At 47.2% G+C, this 21,382-nt stretch overlaps 8 protein-coding genes across 8 annotated transcripts, besides 8 other annotated features; 6 read left to right on the top strand and 2 right to left on the bottom strand.

The window, feature by feature from the left end:
- Positions 1-308: 308 nt before the first annotated feature.
- Positions 309-329: a sequence feature (AT_rich).
- A 269-nt stretch (positions 330-598) lies between these two features.
- Positions 599-2,419, top strand: Tb11.01.7930 (hypothetical protein, conserved; the record flags this gene model as incomplete). Its single annotated transcript, XM_824589.1, has 1 exon — positions 599-2,419. One exon carries the CDS (start codon positions 599-601, stop codon positions 2,417-2,419), a length of 1,821 nt encoding a protein of 606 aa, XP_829682.1.
- A 289-nt stretch (positions 2,420-2,708) lies between these two features.
- On the top strand, positions 2,709-6,044 carry Tb11.01.7920 (hypothetical protein, conserved; the record flags this gene model as incomplete). The annotated part of the gene is made up of 1 exon (XM_824588.1): positions 2,709-6,044. One exon carries the CDS (start codon positions 2,709-2,711, stop codon positions 6,042-6,044), a length of 3,336 nt encoding a protein of 1,111 aa, XP_829681.1.
- Positions 6,045-6,631: 587 nt separating this feature from the next.
- Positions 6,632-9,553, top strand: Tb11.01.7910 (hypothetical protein, conserved; the record flags this gene model as incomplete). Its single annotated transcript, XM_824587.1, has 1 exon — positions 6,632-9,553. One exon carries the CDS (start codon positions 6,632-6,634, stop codon positions 9,551-9,553), a length of 2,922 nt encoding a protein of 973 aa, XP_829680.1.
- A 285-nt stretch (positions 9,554-9,838) lies between these two features.
- Positions 9,839-10,402, top strand: Tb11.01.7900 (hypothetical protein, conserved; the record flags this gene model as incomplete). The annotated part of the gene is made up of 1 exon (XM_824586.1): positions 9,839-10,402. The coding sequence occupies one exon, from the start codon at positions 9,839-9,841 to the stop codon at positions 10,400-10,402; it is 564 nt and encodes a 187-aa protein (XP_829679.1).
- A 492-nt stretch (positions 10,403-10,894) lies between these two features.
- Tb11.01.7890 (uncharacterized protein) lies at positions 10,895-13,012 on the top strand (the record flags this gene model as incomplete). The annotated part of the gene is made up of 1 exon (XM_824585.1): positions 10,895-13,012. One exon carries the CDS (start codon positions 10,895-10,897, stop codon positions 13,010-13,012), a length of 2,118 nt encoding a protein of 705 aa, XP_829678.1.
- A 301-nt stretch (positions 13,013-13,313) lies between these two features.
- Positions 13,314-13,395: a sequence feature (GA-rich).
- A 144-nt stretch (positions 13,396-13,539) lies between these two features.
- Positions 13,540-13,583: a sequence feature (AT_rich).
- A 273-nt stretch (positions 13,584-13,856) lies between these two features.
- Positions 13,857-13,891: a microsatellite.
- Positions 13,892-14,267: 376 nt separating this feature from the next.
- On the top strand, positions 14,268-14,666 carry Tb11.01.7880 (microtubule-associated protein; the record flags this gene model as incomplete). Its single annotated transcript, XM_824584.1, has 1 exon — positions 14,268-14,666. One exon carries the CDS (start codon positions 14,268-14,270, stop codon positions 14,664-14,666), a length of 399 nt encoding a protein of 132 aa, XP_829677.1.
- A 223-nt stretch (positions 14,667-14,889) lies between these two features.
- Positions 14,890-14,917: a microsatellite.
- Positions 14,918-15,295: 378 nt separating this feature from the next.
- Positions 15,296-15,328: a microsatellite.
- Positions 15,329-17,571: 2,243 nt separating this feature from the next.
- Positions 17,572-18,231, bottom strand: Tb11.01.7870 (hypothetical protein; the record flags this gene model as incomplete). Its single annotated transcript, XM_824583.1, has 1 exon — positions 17,572-18,231. One exon carries the CDS (start codon positions 18,229-18,231, stop codon positions 17,572-17,574), a length of 660 nt encoding a protein of 219 aa, XP_829676.1.
- Positions 17,818-17,839: a microsatellite.
- A 1,516-nt stretch (positions 18,232-19,747) lies between the features above and the next one.
- Tb11.01.7860 (hypothetical protein) lies at positions 19,748-20,416 on the bottom strand (the record flags this gene model as incomplete). Its single annotated transcript, XM_824582.1, has 1 exon — positions 19,748-20,416. The coding sequence occupies one exon, from the start codon at positions 20,414-20,416 to the stop codon at positions 19,748-19,750; it is 669 nt and encodes a 222-aa protein (XP_829675.1).
- Positions 20,417-21,158: 742 nt separating this feature from the next.
- Positions 21,159-21,180: a sequence feature (AT_rich).
- Between the last annotated feature and the right edge of the window lie 202 nt (positions 21,181-21,382).

Raw genomic sequence — 21,382 nt, 5'->3', positions numbered from 1 at the left:
AGACTTAAACTTCATTATCCACATCACTCCCGCTGTTACTTCCTTCTTTATAGCTACTTTTCTTACTTTTGTGTTTTCCTATTTGTTTCCTTCTTTCTGTGTTTTGGTGATGCTCTTTTTGCCTTTGTGCAAGGGACTTTTGCGCCTATCCAAATGTACAGCAACCCTTACGAGAGGGGGGAAAGGGTGTGTAATTAAATCCTTTGCTTTGTTTTGCCTTTATTCCCTTTATATGCTGTAATGTGGAGTGGGTATATTTGTTTTATATCTTGAACTGATTTATGGAAAGAAGGGGAGAAACTAACCCGATTTTTTTAATTATTTTTTTTGCTCTTAATTCCTCACTGTAACTTGTAAATTGGGGGAAACCCCGTCGCAGTGTACGATGTCAAGTAACTTCATTAAAGAGGTAATACAGATATAGGGGAGCTATTGGTGTATGTTAGTTGTTAAGAACCGCATGTTCCTAATAATCCGTCGCTTTGTTCGACTTGATTGGTTTATATGATACCTTTCTTTGCCTACATTGTATTCTACGCTGTTCTTATCATTATTGCTCTTCCTCTTTCCTGCCCCCGCGGCGAACCTGCAATTATGAATGCGACTGCCATCGTTTACTGCAGCCACCTCGCCCCACCCTCAACGTATTAAATCCCCCTCACATAGAGGGAAAAGTGAGGAAGTAGAAATAGTGCAAGGTGGGACAGGGTGTGGCCTTTTGTTTATGCAGCGGGTTCCGCCGCCGACGAGAGCCCTTCCGCTTCTCGTGGCTTCTTCAGGTTGCGGGACTTGGGTGGATGTGCTCTCTGTGTATAAAAGTGTTACAGAACTGCTTTCGGGGGTGTACCAGCCTACAACTGAGGAGCTAAACCAAGGGCTTTTGAAAATGGAGAATTCTTGGAGTGCATCATTGTTTTACTACGGAATAATAAAGGGAATATGTGGGCAGGTACGTCCGCACACGCGCCTTGTCGGTACAGCACTGGAAAGATTTAAACGCTATAGTAATTTCTACGCCATCAAGCGGATAATGGAGGAGGATGTAGACGCCACAACTTATCAGGGAACCAGGTCAGCTTTGGTGTATGCTTCCTTCACAGGCATGTGGGAGCATGCCATACATCTTTACAAGAAACATCCGGGGATGCGCCAGAGCATAACCGACACGCGCAGTCTCATAAACATATTGTCGTCTAACGGCCGCTGGGGTGAAGCCATTAAAGTGTTGCACCAACAGCCGTTGATGTCGATGGCTCCCTCAAACATTAAACCGATTGTTCGAGCTCTGGGTGTAGCGGGGAAATATGACAAAATGCTGCGACTTGTAGCCTCCTCTTTGGCGGAGGGGCATCAGGTAAATGTTTCCCTTTTCGGCTCCCTAGTGAAGCCCTTGCAAAAATCCGGTCAGTGGATAGCGGCGTTGGACGCAGCTGCGGATTTGGGGTTATTTTCCTCTTCTAGAGAGCCCGACCAAAGGATCACGGCAACTTACACAAGTCTAGTGGACTGTCTTTACTCTTCCGACCCATACCACAACTTTACTCTTCACGATGTTATTAATGACATCACGTATCGAATGCACCCCCGAGATGATTCTTTTGGTCCACCTCCCAGAAGCGACAAGACATTTCGGTTGCTATCAACTAGTGAGGTACACCGGAAGTACCGTCCACTCCTGAACTCACTTAGCAACATCTGCGCGAAGGTAATGTCATTGAATGACCTCCACGGGCGTCCCGTGTCTGAGCTTGCGGATGAGGCATTTAAGCGAGGTGATGTGCTGCTGGTGTTCGACACCAATTTTCTCATTCACTGCGCGTCCAAGAACCTGGCGCTCAGCCACTTTTACGTCCACATAAGAAAGCAATATCCTCACCTCGAAGGCAAGTCTCTGCGTCGCGTTATCATTCCTTTTACAACTGTACGTGAGGCCCACCAACTAGTATGGAACTCCGCTGCGCCGCTGAAGCGGGCAATGCGCACGCTGCTGTGGAGTCGTGTGACTGCTATTCTCAGGGACCCTTCGGTGGAAGTCTTGGCTCTGTCATCAGAATTCCCCTGCATTTCGCTTTCCGTCATCTCATGTATGGCATATTCACGTCTCAATGAGATGGCAAGTGAGAATGATCCCGACTTACGCATTCTCAATACTTGTGTTGCGCTTCAGTACGCCTTTCGACAGCGTAGCGCTGCGTTACTTCAGGGTATAGAGCAGATATCCGACGGAACGATGCTCTTCGCTTTCATTAAGTACCATGTGCGCCGCCATCACCGCGACGTGCGCGGGATCGCATGTGATCAGTTGCTGCTTTGCACGATGGATAAGCGTCTTTCATTAGCTGCTGATGAGCTGGGCATTCAGACCTTCCCGCGCTTCCAAGGACTGGAAGAAGCCGCTGTCAAATCGGAGGAAAATTAGCTTCTAATGGCTGCTTCTGCGCCATCGTTTTCCATCGCTATACCGCACGCAGCACCAGCGCTACTGCACAGACGACTAGGTGCTTGCTAAACGAGAAGGTTTTTTTGTGTGTGTGGATCCATCCTTCTCTCCCTTTGGCAATCATTACGGGGTCGTTCCGTTGTTTGTTCCTTATGGTCCATCCTTTTCTCTCCCTTTTTTTCTTGCCACGCAGAAGGGTTGAGAAGGCAGTTAAGAACAACAAAACGAAAGGCAGGGGTCACACGCCTAATTCTTGCTCATTAAGCACATGTCATCACGAGAAGAACGCAGCTGCCGGATGTGCCACAGCAGCGCCGGGAAATGTGTTAGTCCGTGTTGCTGCGATGGGTCCATCAAATATGTGCATTCGAAGTGTCTTGCACGATGGGTGCGCCACCGCAAGTCGCTGATCTGTGAAGTGTGCGGAACACCGTGTAGGGTCGCAAAGCTCTCAAGTTACTCCATCAGTGCGACTAATTATCGCTGGGTAACGCTTATATGGATTTTCTCAAGAGTTTGGATTCGAGAAAACGCTAGAATACTTTCCATTTCTTTGTTGGTGCCCATCTTTTCGTGGCTAACTTTCGTGTTGGAGGGGTCCCTAAAGGGTGCTGGAAGTATATATTCACCTGTCAAAGTAACGTTAACACACACCCACACGTTGAGTGAATGGGGACCTACAGAAGCTCTGTCATATACAGTGTGGGTCCTTACAAAACTTACTGCAGCTTCAATGTTACTTAAACTTGTACGGGAACACTGGCCCGGTATCGAACCCTTTGTTAGGGAAGCACCCAACGCGGACGAGCAGGGGAGGCCTGTCCTCGAAGGCCGTGCGGTAAATCAATTGCAAAACTGGCGCACCGACGCCGTCGAAGAGGGGAAAGAGGGCGAATATGATGCGTCTGGAGAGGGAGGTGATGTCGAAGGGGAGCCGATGGTTAGTGCAACATCGGGTCTCATTGTGGAGGTGGCCGTGCATCCCAGGGACGATGGGGTTGTTTTACAGGCTATTGAAGCTGCACATAGTGATGCTGGCAAGTCGAAAACGCTCCGAGGAAAATTGAAGGAGGAGTTGCTACACCTCGTTCTCCCCTTCTTCTTTCTTAACGTTTTCTGTACCGTATTGTGCGTACTAGCACCAGAGGTGGTGCGCATTAAGATGTGGGAGCTTTGGGTAGCCGTTGACGGTAATTCCCGTGCTTGGGAAGTTGCGGATACCTTATTGGCAACGTTGTCCCCATCGGAGAATGTGGCCCGTATGCGGGGTGCGATGGTCAAGCCACTCATTGAAGCACTGGGTTCTTCAGACCTACTGCATGCCCCTTTATACTTTGCCAGACTGACATTTGTTATTTGGATAGTTGTCTTTGTCATGAAGGGGGTTCGCTGTGTGCCTCTCCGAACTTTCGTACTTGAAGCATTGTCGCTGCTTCGGTGCATCATGGCTGCTCTGGTGCTACCCACCTTCTTCATTCGAACAACAACGCTTTTGGTTCTTTTTTTGTCTATGGACTTCTTTGATGACGACCGGAACGTTGGTATTGCGGAGGATAAAAAGAGGGCGTGGCAGGTAATAACGACTCCCGTATCTGTTAGGCATGAGGATGAGCGCCCAACAACCCTCCTTGTACTGAAGTCGTTGAAGACTGTGTTGGGATCAGAGCGGAGGGAAGTGTGTTTTGATTTCGGGGCAGCGCGGGTGCTTCGAAGTGGAATCAATGCAACGGTCGATCAAGGTGTGACACTGGATGGAGAGGAAGCTGAGGACCCAGTATTATTTTTTCTCTTCGCACTTTCGGTTATTGTTTCCGTGGTGGATATGCCTTCGATGTGGCCGGCAAGTGATGTCATCTTGGCTGTCGTAATTTCTCAGTTTTTCTTTATCGTAGGGTTTGCTACGCGTCTTCCAGGAAGGTGGTTTCGTTGGACTATGCTACATAAGGTTGCATCTGTCACTGGGTTGCGTCAGCTTTGTGCACTTCTTGATTTGTGGGCCCTTCTTCGAGTGTGTGCAGAAATAAATTTCATTGTGGCGGTTATTTGCGGAGGGTTTCTTCCATACGCTTTCGGTGCATATCAATTCTTCTCCCGGAACGACAAGCCGCTGGTGTTGCTGGTAACCCGCAACTTGTTATCATCATTTAGGTGGGCAAAAGGTGTGTTTATGCTGGTAGACGTTTCGCTTAATATCGCGTGGTACGTGGATAGTCGTTTGGGTGACAAGATGGGGGAGCTATTCGATGTCAGGGGCCTGGCGTTGGGGGATGGTATCTCGATCACAGGATTTCTCTCAAAGGCTCTGCGCTGCACGGCTTTTGTTGCATGCAGTTCCATATGTTCTTGCATTTGGATAGGGATATGCCTTGCTCTATTTGACTGCCTGGTGGTCCGCAGCTCATGCTTTGTCGATACCTTCTTTTATGGGTGTCGGTGTATAATAACCGTTTACATGATAAATGACAACGAGGCATGGAGTCGGATGCTGAGCATTGTGGAGCTTCCCTTTAAGGGGGTTCGTCAGTTTACTGAGTGGAAGTGTCGTTGGCTATTTAGTTCATCTTTCGGTATTTGGGCAGGCCCACAGTACGTGGATGGGGTAAATGTTGCTCAGCGAGAATTAACTCTCATTACGGGTATGCCTACTTGGTACACCCATTTGTGTTGTAGCAGAATCATGGTTGCTCTCGACGAATTGCAGCGGAACGCCACAGCCGACGACGCTGAGGTCATCCAACGAGTAGCAATAGAAATTACACCACTCATCCGACGGGAAGAACAAGCATGTACACTGACGGAAGAGCAGATGATGATACTCTTTAGGTGCCTAAAATTTCCTGGCATGGGGCGCCTTCTTACTTTACTATTGGTTGCTGCGTTGTTGCTGCTGGCTCTTCCCTTCATGGTTGGTGCTTGTGTCGTCTCCTCCGTTTTGGCGCTTTTTCTTTCCCCGTCCTGTGTTGTCGCGTCGGGTTTTGTGTGTGGTTTTCTATGGGTTGTGGGCGTGGTGGCAACAGGTACACTCATAATCCTCACTGATAAGCTGAAAAGTGACCTGGGGCCTGTGAGGCTTTACTTTTCCTGTGGTTGTCACCACATGCCACTATTTGAAGCGTTAGCTTTCGCAGTGATGCCTATTTTTATGACGACAACAACATTTATAGTTTTCCCATTTGCGCTGGCGGTAATGGCTTGGCCGCACGTACGGCAAGTCGACTCTTTTGGTGCTTTCTTCATGCGCTTCGATATTGCCACGTTGTGTTTAATCTTTAGGCTGCTGTTGAGATGCTGGACAAGACTATCACCCGCCGTGTTCGCTTTTTTTGGGAGAGTACAGCAAGTGCGCGTACGTAACGACGGTGAGAACAGCAGAGTGGTATCAGCACCTCAAGAAGTGGCTGCTCCCGCTGCAGCGAAACCGGGGGCCAGTGCAGTTTTAATGGTGCGTGAAGCAACTGCTAATATGTGGAAGGGCTGTGTCGATGTGGGTTTCGAGTGCTGTGCAAAACTGTGCTATGTGAGAAACCACATCCTGCGTCGCCTGGTTGAAACTGCGGAAAGCGAAAGCATTGTAGGTGTTGCATTCATCGACAGACCCACGTAGTTGTTTGGGTTGAGCTACCTGCCGGAAGTGGGACGCACAGAGACAACTAACCAACGCAAAAAAAAAAGATAACTTTTCTTTGCTCCTTCACATTCTCTTCTATCCCTGTTTTTATTGCTTCATCTGACCCTTTTCTTTCGCGGGGGGAGTAGGGTGATGTTACTCTTGCCCCATCGTTTCTGTTTTTTCCCCGCCCTTTTGTGTCACTTGTCTCAATGGGATGATGGGACTTATCATGTTAGTTACCGTACGTTGTTGTTACTGGTACGGAGGCGCACATGGTTCCGTGTAAACTCTTATGGTTCTTCGTGCCTTCATGTACATCCTTTTTTGTTGGATGGTGCCACCCCCCACACACACACACACACACCAACATTCATCCCCCCTTAACTCTTTTCCACGCTTCTTTTCACCATGCCGCTTGTCAACTGGGAACCGCCCTGTGGTCCGTACTCATGGTTGGCCACTCCCCATTGCATTGGCGTTCGTGTGTGATAATTGGATTATACTAGAGCTGTGGTACATAACATAATTGGTATTTCCTGTCGCGTGACCTTCTCACGGAGCATCCATAACAGGGAATCAATATGGAGGATGAGCAGAGTAGCCTTCGGGACATGATGGACCGCTTGCGGTTCGCCACAGGGAAGGTGGCAGCGGCCCCCGTGCAGGAGGTGACTTCCACCCGCATAGATGAGAAGTGCTTACTTGTCATCCGCCAGGTTCTTTGTCGCCACCCCGCCTTAGTTGCCATCCATAAAACGCGCGATGAGTTGAAGAGGCAGCTGATGGATCAGCTGCAACACACTCTTCAGGTGGAGAACACGGTGGCGGACGATGTGGGTCGAATGTTGGTATGGATGAATGAGACGTCAGAGACACTGGAGATGGAACGGCTCTCTGCGGTGTACAGTGACGTGGAACAAGCGTTTGGCGAGGCCCGCCAGCGGATGCTGGATGATTTAGGAATCGAAGCATTACCGGAATTTTCGCAGTATAGTGTTGGAGACCTCTCACCGTGGAATGTGTTGTTTCCCCTTGTGACGGGACCGCTGCTAACTCTGGATGAATCAAAATACAAGCGGGCGGAGGTGCAACTTCCAAACCCCACGCCATCGATGATAACGGACCTCATTGAGGTAAATAAAAATGTTTACAGTGTTTCATCCTGGATATCACTGCTAAATTCCTTGGATGAGTATCCTATCAACGCGGTCCGGCACGTTTGGCATGCAGCCACCTTTTTCTTTCCGACGAGTGGACCCCTCGTCACGTATTATTTACGTAAGGAAATCAATGAGGTTGCAAAGGGCCGGTACTTGTGGGATGAGCGGCACGAAGACGACGCAAAGGAAACCTATCGTTCGTACTGTCGAGTGTTGAACTGTTTCTTCCGTCACCTTCCACTTTGCTTTAGTGTTGAGCTGTACCGTCTGTTTGTTGATTTCCTGGAGGTTTACATAAAACCGGACGACTCAGGGATGGAAAATGTGTTCACCACCGCGTTGCAACGGGACGTTGGGCATTGTCCAGCGAGTACAGATATATGGAAGAAATTTCTGCGCTGGAAAGGCGACAAGATACTTGACATGTACCAACGGCGTGAGTGGGTGAGGAAGCTGTACATCAGGATGCTTCGCACGCCCCTGCAGGAACTTCAGGAGGTTAAGGAAGACTATGACTACTTCGTGAAGACGGAATACCGGGGCAGACCTCCACCTGAAGGACGAGTGGAAGAGAGGTTTGTGAGGGCGAGAGCTGCCGTGGCGGAGCTCAACAAGTTGATGGGATCGGTTGGTGGTTTTTCGTCTCAAAGCAGCTCGACTCGTAATCTCTTGCCAAAGGCATTGTACCTCCCACGACCCGTTCGGCTGCATGTGGACGGCGCTTTCGACGTGAGGGATGAAAAGGAGGAACACATGCATCGATCCGAGGTGGAGGCGTGGTTAGTATGGTCTACCATCATCGAGCGTGAGAGCAGCACTTCTGCTTACGCAGGCATCGAACTTTTCGGCTACGAACGGGTTCGCTTTTTTCTATTGATGCGGACTAGTATATTCCCTCATGAGCCGTTATGCTGGTGTAATTACGCGGATTTCTGCCTGGAGAAGCAACCGCTTCTATCCGAGAGAGAACGGCGAGTGATGGTGCGAGATGCTCTGGAGAGGGTCTCTTACCTACTACCCGGGAACTTCTACATGCGCGTGGCGTACTGTGATTATATGCTGAACAACCTTGGTGACCCGGAGTGTGCCCACCGCAAAATGAAAGAGCTTCTGATGCAACAACGAAACATGGTCGTGGATTATGTGAAAGGTGAGTCGCTTGCGGGCACTGATGCTGTTGTGTCGGCTCTCGAAAAAGTAACACTTCTCTCCGTAAACTGGATGCGGTGGGGTAGTATAAACCGAGAAGTAACTAATACACAGTTCATACGACTTGTCGCGCGGTTCACAATGCATCGTGTGGATTTTCTTTCTCTCATTATGGGGGTTGTGCGTCGCGCTGTAAGGGAAAGCAAGGACTTCACCCCACGTCGTTGCCAACGGGCGTTTAATACGTTTTGCCACCACTGGATTAGACTGGAGCTCATCCGAAATGGCGCCCTCGTACAGGCGCTTGTGATCCTTGAAAGGTGGAAAGATCACCTTAAGATGTTCGTGAGCTCAGCTAAAGATAAAGGTTGGGATTTGGCCGATTGTGGTGTGGATGAATACTTCACTTCTAGCTGCACAGATATCTGCCATAGCGACGCTTCTGTGGTCTCACAAGTTTTGGGCATTTTGGAAGATTTGAGACTTGCACTTGCTGCCGTTTATTCTTCGCCCGCATCTGGCGATTTCGTCTCGGTTTCGTCACAGGCCATGGATACACTACTCACACAGATAGAAAGCATCCGCAATACCTTCTTCGTTGTGGATGAGGAGGCTAATAGTCTTGCATCGTACTTCAAGCTGCCACTGGATCTGGTCAGCACACGAATTCACGGAGCAACGGTGCCGCTCCAAACCTACGACAACTGCTTATTTACCTCTGAGTGGGCGGGTTTAGAGGAAAGTAGTGCTTTTCACGGACCCACCACTCCGGGTGGTGGCACCGAAAAGAAATTTGTAAACTTTCCGCTTCAGGGTGTAGTTGAAGCCATGCCCGATGACACGTCATGGATGCCGTGTAGAATGAATGATCGTACATCTCGTCTGAGTGGTGAAAAGGCGGATGGCAAGCAGGGAGCCCATACAAATTTGGACATGCGATCGAAGAAGGTTAGCCGCCCCCCGAATAGGCGGGGGCTCGTCACGCGGAGTGTACTCTTGAAAGACCTTACGCTCGCACTTCGAGGCGTTGGAGGATCGTCGACTGTCACCGGAGTTCCTAATGTGAAGAAGATCGAGGATATGGTCAAGGAGAACTTGCCCACCACGTATGAAACGGACCCATTATTTAAGGACAAGGCGGTGGATACTGAGTGGCTGTTGAGGTTATTTGAGAATATCCCCGCACTGTGTTAATGAGCAAAACCCCACAGAAGCAGCGATAAGGATGTGCTTACTTCCGCCTTGAGGGTGGGGTGGTGGGAATCGGAGGGTTTACTTTGTAAGAGTATGGTACGGCGCATTTCCACTGTTGATTCTTAATAATACCGGCGAGTTTCGTAGGTTGTTGTTATGTGCATTCTGTGAGCTCTTTATGTCACCCGTTCTCCCTTTTATTGTTTATTTAGGAAACTGTAAGAGTGTTTGGTTTCTTTTTAGTTGTTGTACTTCTTAGGAGATTCTTGTTCAATTTTTTTCTTCATGCGCCGTAATCCGTCCCTTTTTCGGAGTAAAGTAGAATTTATTTCTCCAAAACCCGAGGGGCCGATTGCATCAAAAGAGTTCAAGTGTATCTCACCGGCTTTATTATACCGCCAGCTTCTCAAACTGTATATACGCAAGTTTGACACGGACCACAAGACTATAGTGGCGGCATGGAAGCAAACCAAGTTTGAATTTTGGTGTCATCGTAATGATTCCCCCGAGGAAGCAGAGCTGCAAAATATCCGCGGCCAGCAAATATATGAAGGTATACGCGCTGGGCTGATTCCTGTGTACAGCAAAGGCAAGTCCAATGAGATGTTCTTCAAGTACGACACCGACACGCTCAGGGCTTCTCACAATCATATTGACCCGGTGAGTCTTGAGGAGTTCATCCGTCGTTACCACGACAGGATTCGGCCCGAGGATGTGGAGGAGGTGAAGGCGACGCTGAAAAAGTTGGGCCGCTGGAACGGGCCTAACGAACTCAGTGATAGTGATTTGCACCGTGTAAAGCATAAGGTGAAGCGAAAAACTAAGTGCACGGACAATGATGGAGCATAAATTTTACTCACACTCGCTCGTCCCTCCTGCTGCTTGTGTTACACCATATCCAATGGAGGGTTCGTGTGCGGACATTTGATTGGCAGTTGCTGCAAAGGGAGAGTTTGATGCCAGTGAGAGAGGTTCACCACCTCCAAGACAAAAGGCAAACATTATCGTCTTAATCAGTATAACTGGATTCCTGCACATTGAATTTGTAATATTCGGTGCGTTATTTGTTACTCACGTGCACGACTGGCTTTGTGCATCGCCACCATACCATTCATGTAACCGGGGGTTACCCATTTCGTCCATCGGAACTCACTTTCTTGCTCGTATACTTCCTTAGCATTTGCGTTCATCCTACCTTCTTCACTTCTCTTTCTTTCCCCTGCCCTCAGCGTCGGGTAGGCGCGCACGCGCGGCTAACTACAGCGGTACGTAATATTGATAAAACCACAACTGGTGGTTGGCTGGATAAATTTTTAGTAATTCAGAAAAGGGAGGGGAGAGATGGGTAGTTATGAATACCCAGACTACGCTATGGGTGATCATGACTGGCTTCTCACACGAACGGACGTGCCGTCGTGCGATGACATTCTTCAGGGCACTGAGCCTGTCCAACCCTTCACGGTTCCCCCGTTGCCGCCCCAGCGACAAGGCTCGCGACGGTATGCCCAAATAGTGGAGAACATAAATATGAACAGCGTCTTCACGGACTGGGAAAAGAGAGCTATTGTTTCTAGGCTGCGCAGGTGCGAACCGCTGAACGAGGAGAACTTCCTGCGACGGCTCAGTAATGTAAAAGCAAGAAACGAGGTTGAATACCTTGAAAACGTTAGAATGCGTGGCGCCGAGCTTAAGGCTAGAGCACAGAATGAGCTTCGCGCGGCCTACGAACATGAGCGCCCAAGAAGGGAGTACATTTTTAGGCGGCATTTAAATCTGAAGAACGTGTTAATTGAGGAGGTTCGCCAACACCGGGCGGCGAGGTGGTACACAATTATTACATCACATGTTTTCCTCACTGTTCTTATCAAAGAACGGCGCGACTACGAAGCAATGGAGAAGATTAAGTTCCGCCTACTGCCGATTATCAAACGACGGTTGGCCGTGCAGAGGAAACGGATGCTAGCCGCGGAGTTAACGCGGGACAATTTGGACAAAATTCCTTTCCCAACCCCCTCCATTATTCACCGAATGCAGGGTACGTTTTTTGATGGATGGCCAAATAAATTGTTAGAGCAACTGGGACACAAGGCCCGGCCGCTGTATCTGAAGGAGGGCTCGTATTTGATGCATGAAGGAGATGTGGACCGTTGCATGTACATGATCACAGCTGGAACCATTTCGGTGATCATGAACGATCGAGAGAAGGGGAAGAGGCGCATCAAGGAGAATAGCAAAGCCTGTTTTACGCTTTCGCCGCCATGTTATGTGGGCGAGTTTGCTCTCGTGTGTAAGGAGCCGAGAAGTGCGTCGATTATTTGTGAAACCGATGTTGGCGTATGGAGCGTGCCACCCGAGGGGTTCGAGGAGGTCGCCCAACAGTTGAGCCAGGAAATCAAGAGCAAACAGCGGGAAGCAACAGATGTGAGGAGGCGCGCCAATTTGCAGAGGTTTTTCCCTCTGCGTGTGGAATTTCTTCGTAGTTTCCCTTATTTTGTGCAATTCAGCAACGCCGCCCTGGAAAATATTATTAGCAAGGCGGAGCCCATCGTCCTCCACAATAATGATCACCTCTTCTCCAAGTCGGAGCTGGACCCCTCCGCTTACTTCATACAAGATGGCGTTGCTGTTCTCCTGGAGGCAAGCGGCAACCAGCGCCTTGTCCCGCGCGGCAGTTGTGTGGGGATATTTGAGTGCGCTTGCAGCGTTAACGAGCGAAAAAAGTGTACCATAATAAGCCAGAACTATTGTGACATCTGGAGGATAAGCCGTGAAGCTCTTATGGATGTTGGAATGAGCGAACCGGCAGCTTTCCTATACTGCCGCGGAGCAGCCAAATCCCATCGTGCGATGGAAGTGGAGAAACCCTGTGCCGTCCCTCGTTCCCTTTCCAAGGACCCTTTCATCCAATTTTGTCTTACGCGCCAGCTAATGATGCGTATGTGGGAGATGAGCGTCCCAACCATTTTCCTCAACGATGAGAAGCTTGTGATTCAGGGACAAAAGTTTCAGCGGTTTGTTATCATACATAGCGGTGTTTGTGAGACGACCATCTCTACCGAGGAGGGGGAATATGCTACGGTGAGGATAACCGTATCCGGTGACGCGTCTCCGGGGGGAGATGTTGTGAGTCCTTATGAAAGCATCTCAAGGCGGAGGTCCCTTGCTGACAAGTTGTTTATTAGTCGAATCTTGGGGGCGTACGAATACGCCTCTCTCAAGACGCACTACACCTACACCGTGACGAGTTACGGCTTGACCGAGGCCTTTCTGGTGGATGTGGCTGCTTTCGAAAAATCAGTGCCTCCGGAATTAAAAGCAATTATGCACAACAACAAGAAATCGCAGGAGTTAATTAGCTTATGTCAGACAGAGCACAATGCGAGTTATCTCACCAATTCAGTTAACCAGAGTTTTGTGCACCTCTACCGCAAGAGCAAAGAGTTCATGGCGAAAAGGTAACAGTGAATAATTGAAAGATGTGAAGCGGACACCCTTTGGAACAGGGCGAGGCGGAACAGAAAAGATGCTAAGGAAGAGAAAAGGAGAAAATGAAATATGTGTGCTGGCATCGAGGGATACAACACTAAGAGGAGAACATCAGCGGTACCTGAGGAAGTGTTTTAGCGCATGGACAAGTGTCAACCGATTCAAAATAATAAAAAGAAAAAAGAAGAGAAGAGAAAACACGCACGTTACGCAGCAGCGGGTTGCATATCAACAAGATAGTCTCTCACTTGTTTTTTGTGTTTTTTGAGCGGTGCCTTTCATCTCATTTCCTCTCTTTTCTCTTCTTTCTCGCCACCCTTCTTCCATATCTTCCCTTCTCGTCACTCCTCCTCACTCACACCCCACACTTCTATGAGATCTTTTTGTTTGTTTGTTAAATCACATTCCTATCATGCTATGTAATGTAGCAAAAGAAAAAAAGAAAAAAATGCATGTGCTTAAATTTTTGCGTGTTAGTTTTTCTCTTCTGCATTGCTGTGTAATTTTATTTATTTATTGTATTGTTATTATTATTAATATATTTGGTTTTTTGATACGGTGTGTGGAGTTCATTTTCTTTGTTCATATTTCGTTGGAGGGAGTTGCCTTATATATTCTTTCCTGAGAAGTAATGGAAGAGAGAGAGGGGGGACAAAGGAGAGGAACGGAAATGGTTTGGTCCGTGTAGAAGAAACCGTTACAGTGTTGTGTTTTTGTTTTTGATGTCCGGTGACTGATTTGGTCCCCGCAATGTATGGGCAGTATGTTATATGTATTATTCACATGTGCACGTATGGTCTATTCAAGGCAATACATATATTTATTTATTTATTTATTTATTTATTTATTTATATGTACATGCGTCTCTTTGTATTTTTGTACAAAGTGGTTCGACTGAGGCCGTCTCAACAGCGAATCATTTTCTGAACAACAACATACTTGCGGTTATTCCATTTCGTTTTGCTGTGTAAGTTTCTGTTATTTAAAAGCAAACCAAACATTAGCGACGTAAAGGAGGAAAGGACTACTCACACTTTAACGAATCCAATCCCACAGCGTAGTTATACTGTAGCCGAAATTGTGAGCTAGTGTGCAAGCGAAACCTTCTGCTCATTCGTTTGGAACGCGTTTCTACTAGCAGAGTAAACAGGCTGGTGAATAGTCAAAACAGGAGAACGAGAAGTGGGAAAGAAAAAAGAACACAAGGGCAAACAAAACACTCTGAATTATGGATCGCAAGCTTGTTGAGATGCAAGCCGTCATTTCACGGCGTGAGGCGGAGTTCCGGAAGCAAAACATGGACCTCTTCACCGAACTCCTCGGGGAAATGAGGACGGAAGACGGTTTGTGTGAGAAGAACTCAAAGGAGCTGCAATACAAACAGAAGGAACTTGCAAAGCAAAGAGCAGAAATTGAAAAGGCGGAAAAGGACGTAAAGGCGAAGTTGGATAAAGTGAAGTTAACCCGTTCCAGGTTGGCAGAGCAGATGAGCGAAATAAAAGAAAAATTGGAGACATTGCGGAAGTGGGGTCCTGCAGATCACGCGTCCCCACTGGGGCTTCTGCCAGCTGGTGCAACGGCGGCAGCTCCTGAAAATGGATCGAATGGGCCCGCTCAAACATCATGATGTAATCTTTTAAAATGCTGAAGGGAAAAAGAAAGGGGGAAAGTAAGAGGGAGTTATGAAACGAAGTGAGGGGATGAATGTAGAAAATGTTAGTGAGAGTGACCCCTTGGAAATTGTGCGAGAGACGATACAAGCGTTTTCTCTTTTTTTCTTTTTCTGTTAGCGCCATGATCCCTTTTTTTTCCTTTTTTTTTTGAAATGTACCTTAAATCGAGCGTCTCGGATTTGTTTATTTATTTATTTATTTATTTTCCACTTGTATATCACTCACTTTTGCGTGATATATTATTACTATTATTATTTGTAAAGGGAGAAGGAAATGAAAAGGAATATGGGACGACCTAATGAACAACAGAGGGACTTTCCAAGTGGGAAGAAAAAAGTGAATTGCGTTTCAACATTTACTCGTTTATGTCCGCTATGTCTCCTTCACTTTACTTTACATCGACTTTCATGTTCCCAATGAAGGAGGATAAAAAGGTGTAGTGAGTCCCATAATCGAATGAAACACAAAGCGGTAATGATGATAAATGTGTGCTGCATTTCAACATGAGCCCCTCCCTTTCCTATCCTTCTCTTCATGTATTTATATTTTGTCAAGGGACATTCCTTAAACTATTGTTGATGTCATTATTATTATTATTATTATTATTATTATTATTTTCGAATGTAAACCATCATAAAAAGGGGAAAAATGAATAACATTTTGGGGGGAATGAAACTTCAAGAAAACGCGTCTCCTCCCATTCGTCATGCGAAGCCCTGCCGTCCCACTGGTTGTTGGTGTGTTGCCACCTCAACCGATGCAACATATTTTTGAATATGTCGTCTCGTAGGAGCCGTTTTCCTTTTTTTTTCTTGTTAATTATTCTCTCACCCTTCCGGTTCTCATTTTACTTCTCGTTTGTACAATTGCAGTGTAGAGGTTGCCCCAGCGCAGATGTGATGTGGCCGACATTCACTTATTCCTACTTCCGCTCCCGCCGGGTTTCTTTTTGCGCTCACGCTTCTTTAGGAGTTGCGAAATGCGGAAAAAAAAGGCATATTAACTAACAATGCAACTGGTTTGCTTTAGATTCCATACTGCGAGTTTGTGGATATGCTTCGACCCAACGGAGGGAAAGAAATAAAAAAAAAGGAGAATCGGGAAGAAAAGAGATATGAGCGGGCAAAAAAAAACCTTTCCATATCACAGCCAAGTTGTTGCACACCCGGTATTATCCCCATTTTGCTTCAGTAGCAACTCCAATCATTACGGGCCGACTGCCGATGCGATATATACAATTAAAACACTGGAGAAAAGCGACACATGCTTTCTTTTTTTTGGGGGGGGGAGGGGCCTCGAAATGCACATAAACATTTCCTCCTCTATGAGGACTAAATGATGAGTCCCTCCCCCCCCCCCCCTCCAATCAAATGAAAAAGGAAGTAGTGCATACACAAAGTGATGAATCGTAGATACAAAGGAAAAAAAAAGCAAACAAATCACTGTGGACAGATGTATTTGTAAGGCCAGAAACATCCTCCAGTGCAAATATTGTTTCCTTCGGTACGCCGAGTAAAAGAGTAGATGGGTAGCGAAATGCCAGAAGATTATCATACAACTTTTGTTCAGGGAGGGTGTGTCACTGTAGATGGTACCGTGAAAGTTACCGGAAAGAAATAAAGGACGGATCCGTGTGTAAGACAAAAGTAGCCATATTTTACAAACTACATGTCATTCTTTGTAGCCCTTTAAAACAAGCTCCACTCGAATTCAAGGTGGGAACCGCCTGCCACACATGGAAGTTGACTGACTATGAAACTAGTCAGCAGAGGCATACGCATTCGTATTAATTCATTCCGCTTTTCCCCACTGCGCGGCGGACCGGAATGAAAACGAGGGCGGCATCATTGCTGCTGGAGAGTGGGAAAAGACTGCCCCATAATATTCCCGGCTCGAATCGTGAACATTACTATGAAGGTTACCGTGAGGCAAAATCGCAGCACCCCGAGAAGGTACAACTCACCACGGTGGTGGAGGGAATCGTCCCTGTGCGGTTTTTATGCAATCATTTCCAGTAACTTTAGCCGCTTTCACGGAGAAGCACACCGGAGGGTGGAGCCGAGAATGTGGATGATACAGCCGTTAGAATCAACAGCGGAAGTCGGTAAAGGGTGGACCAAACTTAGTAACACCTCCTGAAGGATTCACGACACTTCCACCTCACTAATCAAAGGAAGAGAGGACTCGTGATCCAGCGGTACGTTGCGAGTGCAATTTGCTTCACTCTCGATTCGACTCGAAAGTAAAGCATACGGCGGGGAAAACATTGGCAGGCTGAAAAGAAACGGGTAGGTGGGAAATAAAATATGGCTCCGAAGCCACTTGTGCACACAGACGCCCTTATTGCCACGGCGCCCTCATGATCATTCTTACACATTTGTATAGTTTTGAGGGAGTCCGTAAACACAGAAAAGGGAACGATGATTCCGGACGGCACGGATAGCAGGAAGTAAAAGGGAAAGAAGCAATGGGGCCACATCAGCAAATACGTGCTAAGGCACTCATAGCGACCGAAACCAAACCGGTTACAAACTTGCTTTAGGTGCCAAGTTGTATCCAAGCGTGTTGATAATTGAAAGGGATTTGCGCAGCAAAATGGAATAGGAAAAGGGACTCTCACTGAGCAAACAATGATGCCAATAGTAAGAGCATGAGCGCAAATAAGTAACGGATTCGGAGAGTCGTGCAATACATGGCAACGCTGGCTCGTGTAACGCCTCTCATTTCTTCTTCAACAGGGAGTGAGCAGAGATGGAATGAATCCAAGGAGGGGGAGCGCCATCATGAAAGTGCGTTACTGAAAGTTGTTCACGAGAGCTTTGCTAAATTTAACCAACCGGCTGGCCGATAGAGAGGGCGTCACTTCCCACAACATCGCTTGTGTGGGTTGCGTACGGCACCTGAAGATGGAGAGATACGGGATACTTCTTCCGATATAACTGAAACATCATGTGATTGCCGCATGCCATTTACTCCGGAGCAGAAGGTAAAGGGATGTGGGGTGGCACCATGGCCCAAGGTAGTGTTGGCCGAAAGCGTCTTAAGTGTAGCCAAGTATTTCTGAGGCAGGTGGGCCCCACCTGGCGTATTTGCAAACAGGGGAAGATATATATATATATATATATATGGCGGAGTGACGCCCCCCCCCAAAAAAAAAACAAAACATTCAGCGATGAAGTGTACAGCACTTATTCCACCAAATACTTTTACGGCTTCATCACTTGGGCCTTCCCGGCCTCTATAACTCCGGAAATGGGAGAGCATCGAAACTTTGCCGAGCTGGTGCTCTCCTCGGGAAGGGGGTATTTCTCGCTGGCCCTTCTTTTGGCCCATATACGTACGCGTGTATCCGCCAAGGCTCCGAACCCCTACCTTATAATAAAACACGTCAATCTTTTCTTCGCAACGCCCGATGCGAGCACCGAAGAACACGCTGACCAGACCGAACAGTGGGAAATACGTGAAAGGCTGCCGCCAACTCGGACCCACAAGCAACAGATATACGCCCGCTGCCGACATCCATCCATCCCTTGGTTTAACCGGCCTTTTCGTTACATGGGAAGAAGAGCGGAGGGAATAATTCGCCCAGTGCCACCCCACTGCAGCTCCGTAAGCTGTCGAACTTGCGATGAGCACAGAAAGCAGAGACCCCCACAATTATCCGCGTCTCATACCTCCGGCTACCTGGGTGTTCGCCCGTTTATTTCTTAGTTTAACTCACCGCCAACGCTACTAAATGATTGGCAGAAGGATATAGAGAGTCTTAGAAGAAGGTGGGAAATAGCCACCAATCCCACCACCAAAAACAGCACCCGTATACACACTTATGGGCACATGCGGATCGGTTAAAATGTTTTGCAGGCAAGATTTGGATCACACACGCTGGAATACTAACCCCAGGTGATTAGTTAACCTTACCTCTCTTCCACTGACCTTTGCGTCCCAACACTTCTTCGCCTCATCATACCGTAGATCGCGTTAGTAGAAACGCATCTCCGGCGCCTCGGAATATCGTAGGATCCTCGTTTGGCGGCACATATCCAAGATGATCCCCAGCACTTCAGCGCGTTCGCATTTACTAATGATGGGACGCGCACCATCGCGACTTAATTACAAACTTAAGCGGCTGCAGCTGCAGAACTGTTGTTGTGCCTCGGAAGTTGAAGGATGTTGTCGCCGTAAGGGCTCGCTTACCCTTCATGGTGGTTTATACGACCTGCAATGCCCAAACCTCGAGGCGCATCGCCGCAATTTGTGCGCCGAAATTTTTAACATTTAAACCGCACTAGTGGAGTATCATGCGTTACAACTCGCGTGGAAGGACACCAACAGCCATGTGATTCACGCATAACCTGGAGCACCTGCAAGTGAATGGTTTACAAACGAGAAGTCCCAATCTCAGCGTGTCCACGCGTGCTTCTAGGGTTTCGTAACTACCGGTCGTCGTTGGAGCCCTGTTCAAAAATAGCCTGCGAAAACTAAGGAGCTCACTAATGACGCTCCTTACACTTGCGGTTGTTTACCCCCACCCAACGACAGCTCCAAGAGCACCACCGCACCACCCAAGGTTCCGACGACCACAGCACTGCCACACTCCACAACCAACAGGGGTTCCAATTTTGCGATCGTCATTTTCATTTACATTGCCGAGTGTAGCAAAACATCCATCCGCGGCATTGTCTTTAGTTTAAACCCAACATCAATTCTGTGACGAGTGAAGATTACCCATGGCATCTTCCGATACCTCCCCACAAATTTAACGCCGATTCTTCAAGCTCTCTCGAGGGACTTAATAACTGCATATCCTCAACAGCAAACCCAAGAGAAGAGTTAAACTTCAACGCCCTTGTCTAGTTCCATATTCCCTGCGTCCACTACCCGTACCTCCAATGACCACCCTTATCGAAATAGTGAGAGTTTTCAACTTCCCCGAACCCTTTCTTCGGTACCCAGACAAACACTAGTGAAACTCCGCGAAGTGGCGCAGCGCCGCAAAAATTCTCACAACAGAAGACATTCAACCACAGCCAACTCATTAAGCTATTTTTTCACCAAGTTGCTTGGGCCCCATCCCCTTCAAAGGCAACTCCACCTCTTTTACGTTCACCCCTCTTCCTCTAACTTCACAAAGAATCGCATCATCAACACAATTCTCAGACATATGGATTGTATCCAATGACGGAAGAGTTTTTAAAAAATCTGTATCCACACTAGTATTATAACAATCTGTGACGTCGAACGCCCTCAGTTGACTCATTCCCCTAAGTGCAGACGTATCACCTAAATGACCACAATAACGAAGCTTCACAGCCATAAGTGAAGTAATGCCACCAAAAAAGCTCGCATCTTGAACGCCCAAACAAGAAACATTAACTAACTTCAACTTCATGCAACCTTTCAGAACATTAAAAACACGAATATTATTGCAATAGGAAATATCAAGTGCTATCAAATTCCTGAAATCCCTCAGGACACTGATATCAGTAATACCTTGGCAATTTATCAACTGTAATTGTTGTAGTGTAGTAATTTCATGTATCCGCCTAATATTTGTTAGTGTCGTACAGGTGTTGAGAATTAGTGTCTGCCACCCGCTGCTTTGTGATTTTCTGAGGTATTGTTCTATTGTCGCATTTGCTTCTACTCCAAAACTTTCCACTATTCCGACAACTTGCTGATATGTAGGGGGTTGCTGCTGAGTCATATCTTAATTTTCTTTCTTGTCGTATCTTAGTTTATTGCATGTCTTTCTGCATGTATTGACACCACAAGTATAGCATTGAAAAGGAAGTTGTAACATGTGCATATTGTAACAATATATATGGTGCAGAAGTATGTGAAGTGTACCGCTGTGTTCATTGCATCTCGTCAGGGGGGGGCACTTGTATGTTTTATAGAAAATTTAAGTATATTCAGCTGTATCGTTATGTTTCCTTACATCGTGAATAGCAGGCAAGCAGCACACAAGGAACACGTTTTTTTAAAGATTATGCGGTGCCTGTTTCAGTTCAATTGATTTTTTTTTGACAAAATAACCGCAAAGGGTAAACGCCAAATTGCCGCAGATGACAACGGCCAGCAGTGACTGACAGAAGGCCACTGCCCACCGGATAGGAAAAAATCATGGAGCTTTTTTTCTCCGTCAGTACTGGCCTGGATCACGATATTCTCCTCTAAGCATAACAGCACATATCTGCTATAAACCACCACAAAAACACAAAAAAATATATTGCCTCCAACAATGTAGGAAAATCTGGAAGAACCCTCCTGCTGATCAAACGTCGATAACAACTGTCACTGCCACTTGATATTAACCCCCACCCTTTTATATTGCTTAGCACACATGTACGGACAAACATTTTTTGCTCCGTCATCTCAAAAAAAAAAAAATCGCACACACACACTTTTCCTTCCACCTCTTAATCCCTATATGCACGAACGTATCGAATTATTAAAAATAAATAAAATCAAACGCTCCCCCATCACCACTTACCCTACCTTAAGCATCTGTTGCACCCATGGCCCGACGTCCCTGTATTTCCGCAGTAGAGATAACCTCAGCCATTGCGGAGTACTTGTGGGGGCCAAAGGTGTGTTAAGTGCGGGAGAAATTGGTCTTTTTGTCACATTCCCTACATGATGCCCAAAATTCGCATATGTCGCATACATG

Source organism: Trypanosoma brucei (assembly GCF_000002445.2).
Source record: "Trypanosoma brucei brucei TREU927 chromosome 11 chr11_scaffold01 genomic scaffold, whole genome shotgun sequence".
NCBI classification, from domain to species: Eukaryota; Euglenozoa; class Kinetoplastea; order Trypanosomatida; family Trypanosomatidae; genus Trypanosoma; species Trypanosoma brucei.
The sequence above is the reverse complement of the archived record's forward strand: the minus strand, read 5'-3'. Positions and strand labels throughout refer to the sequence as shown.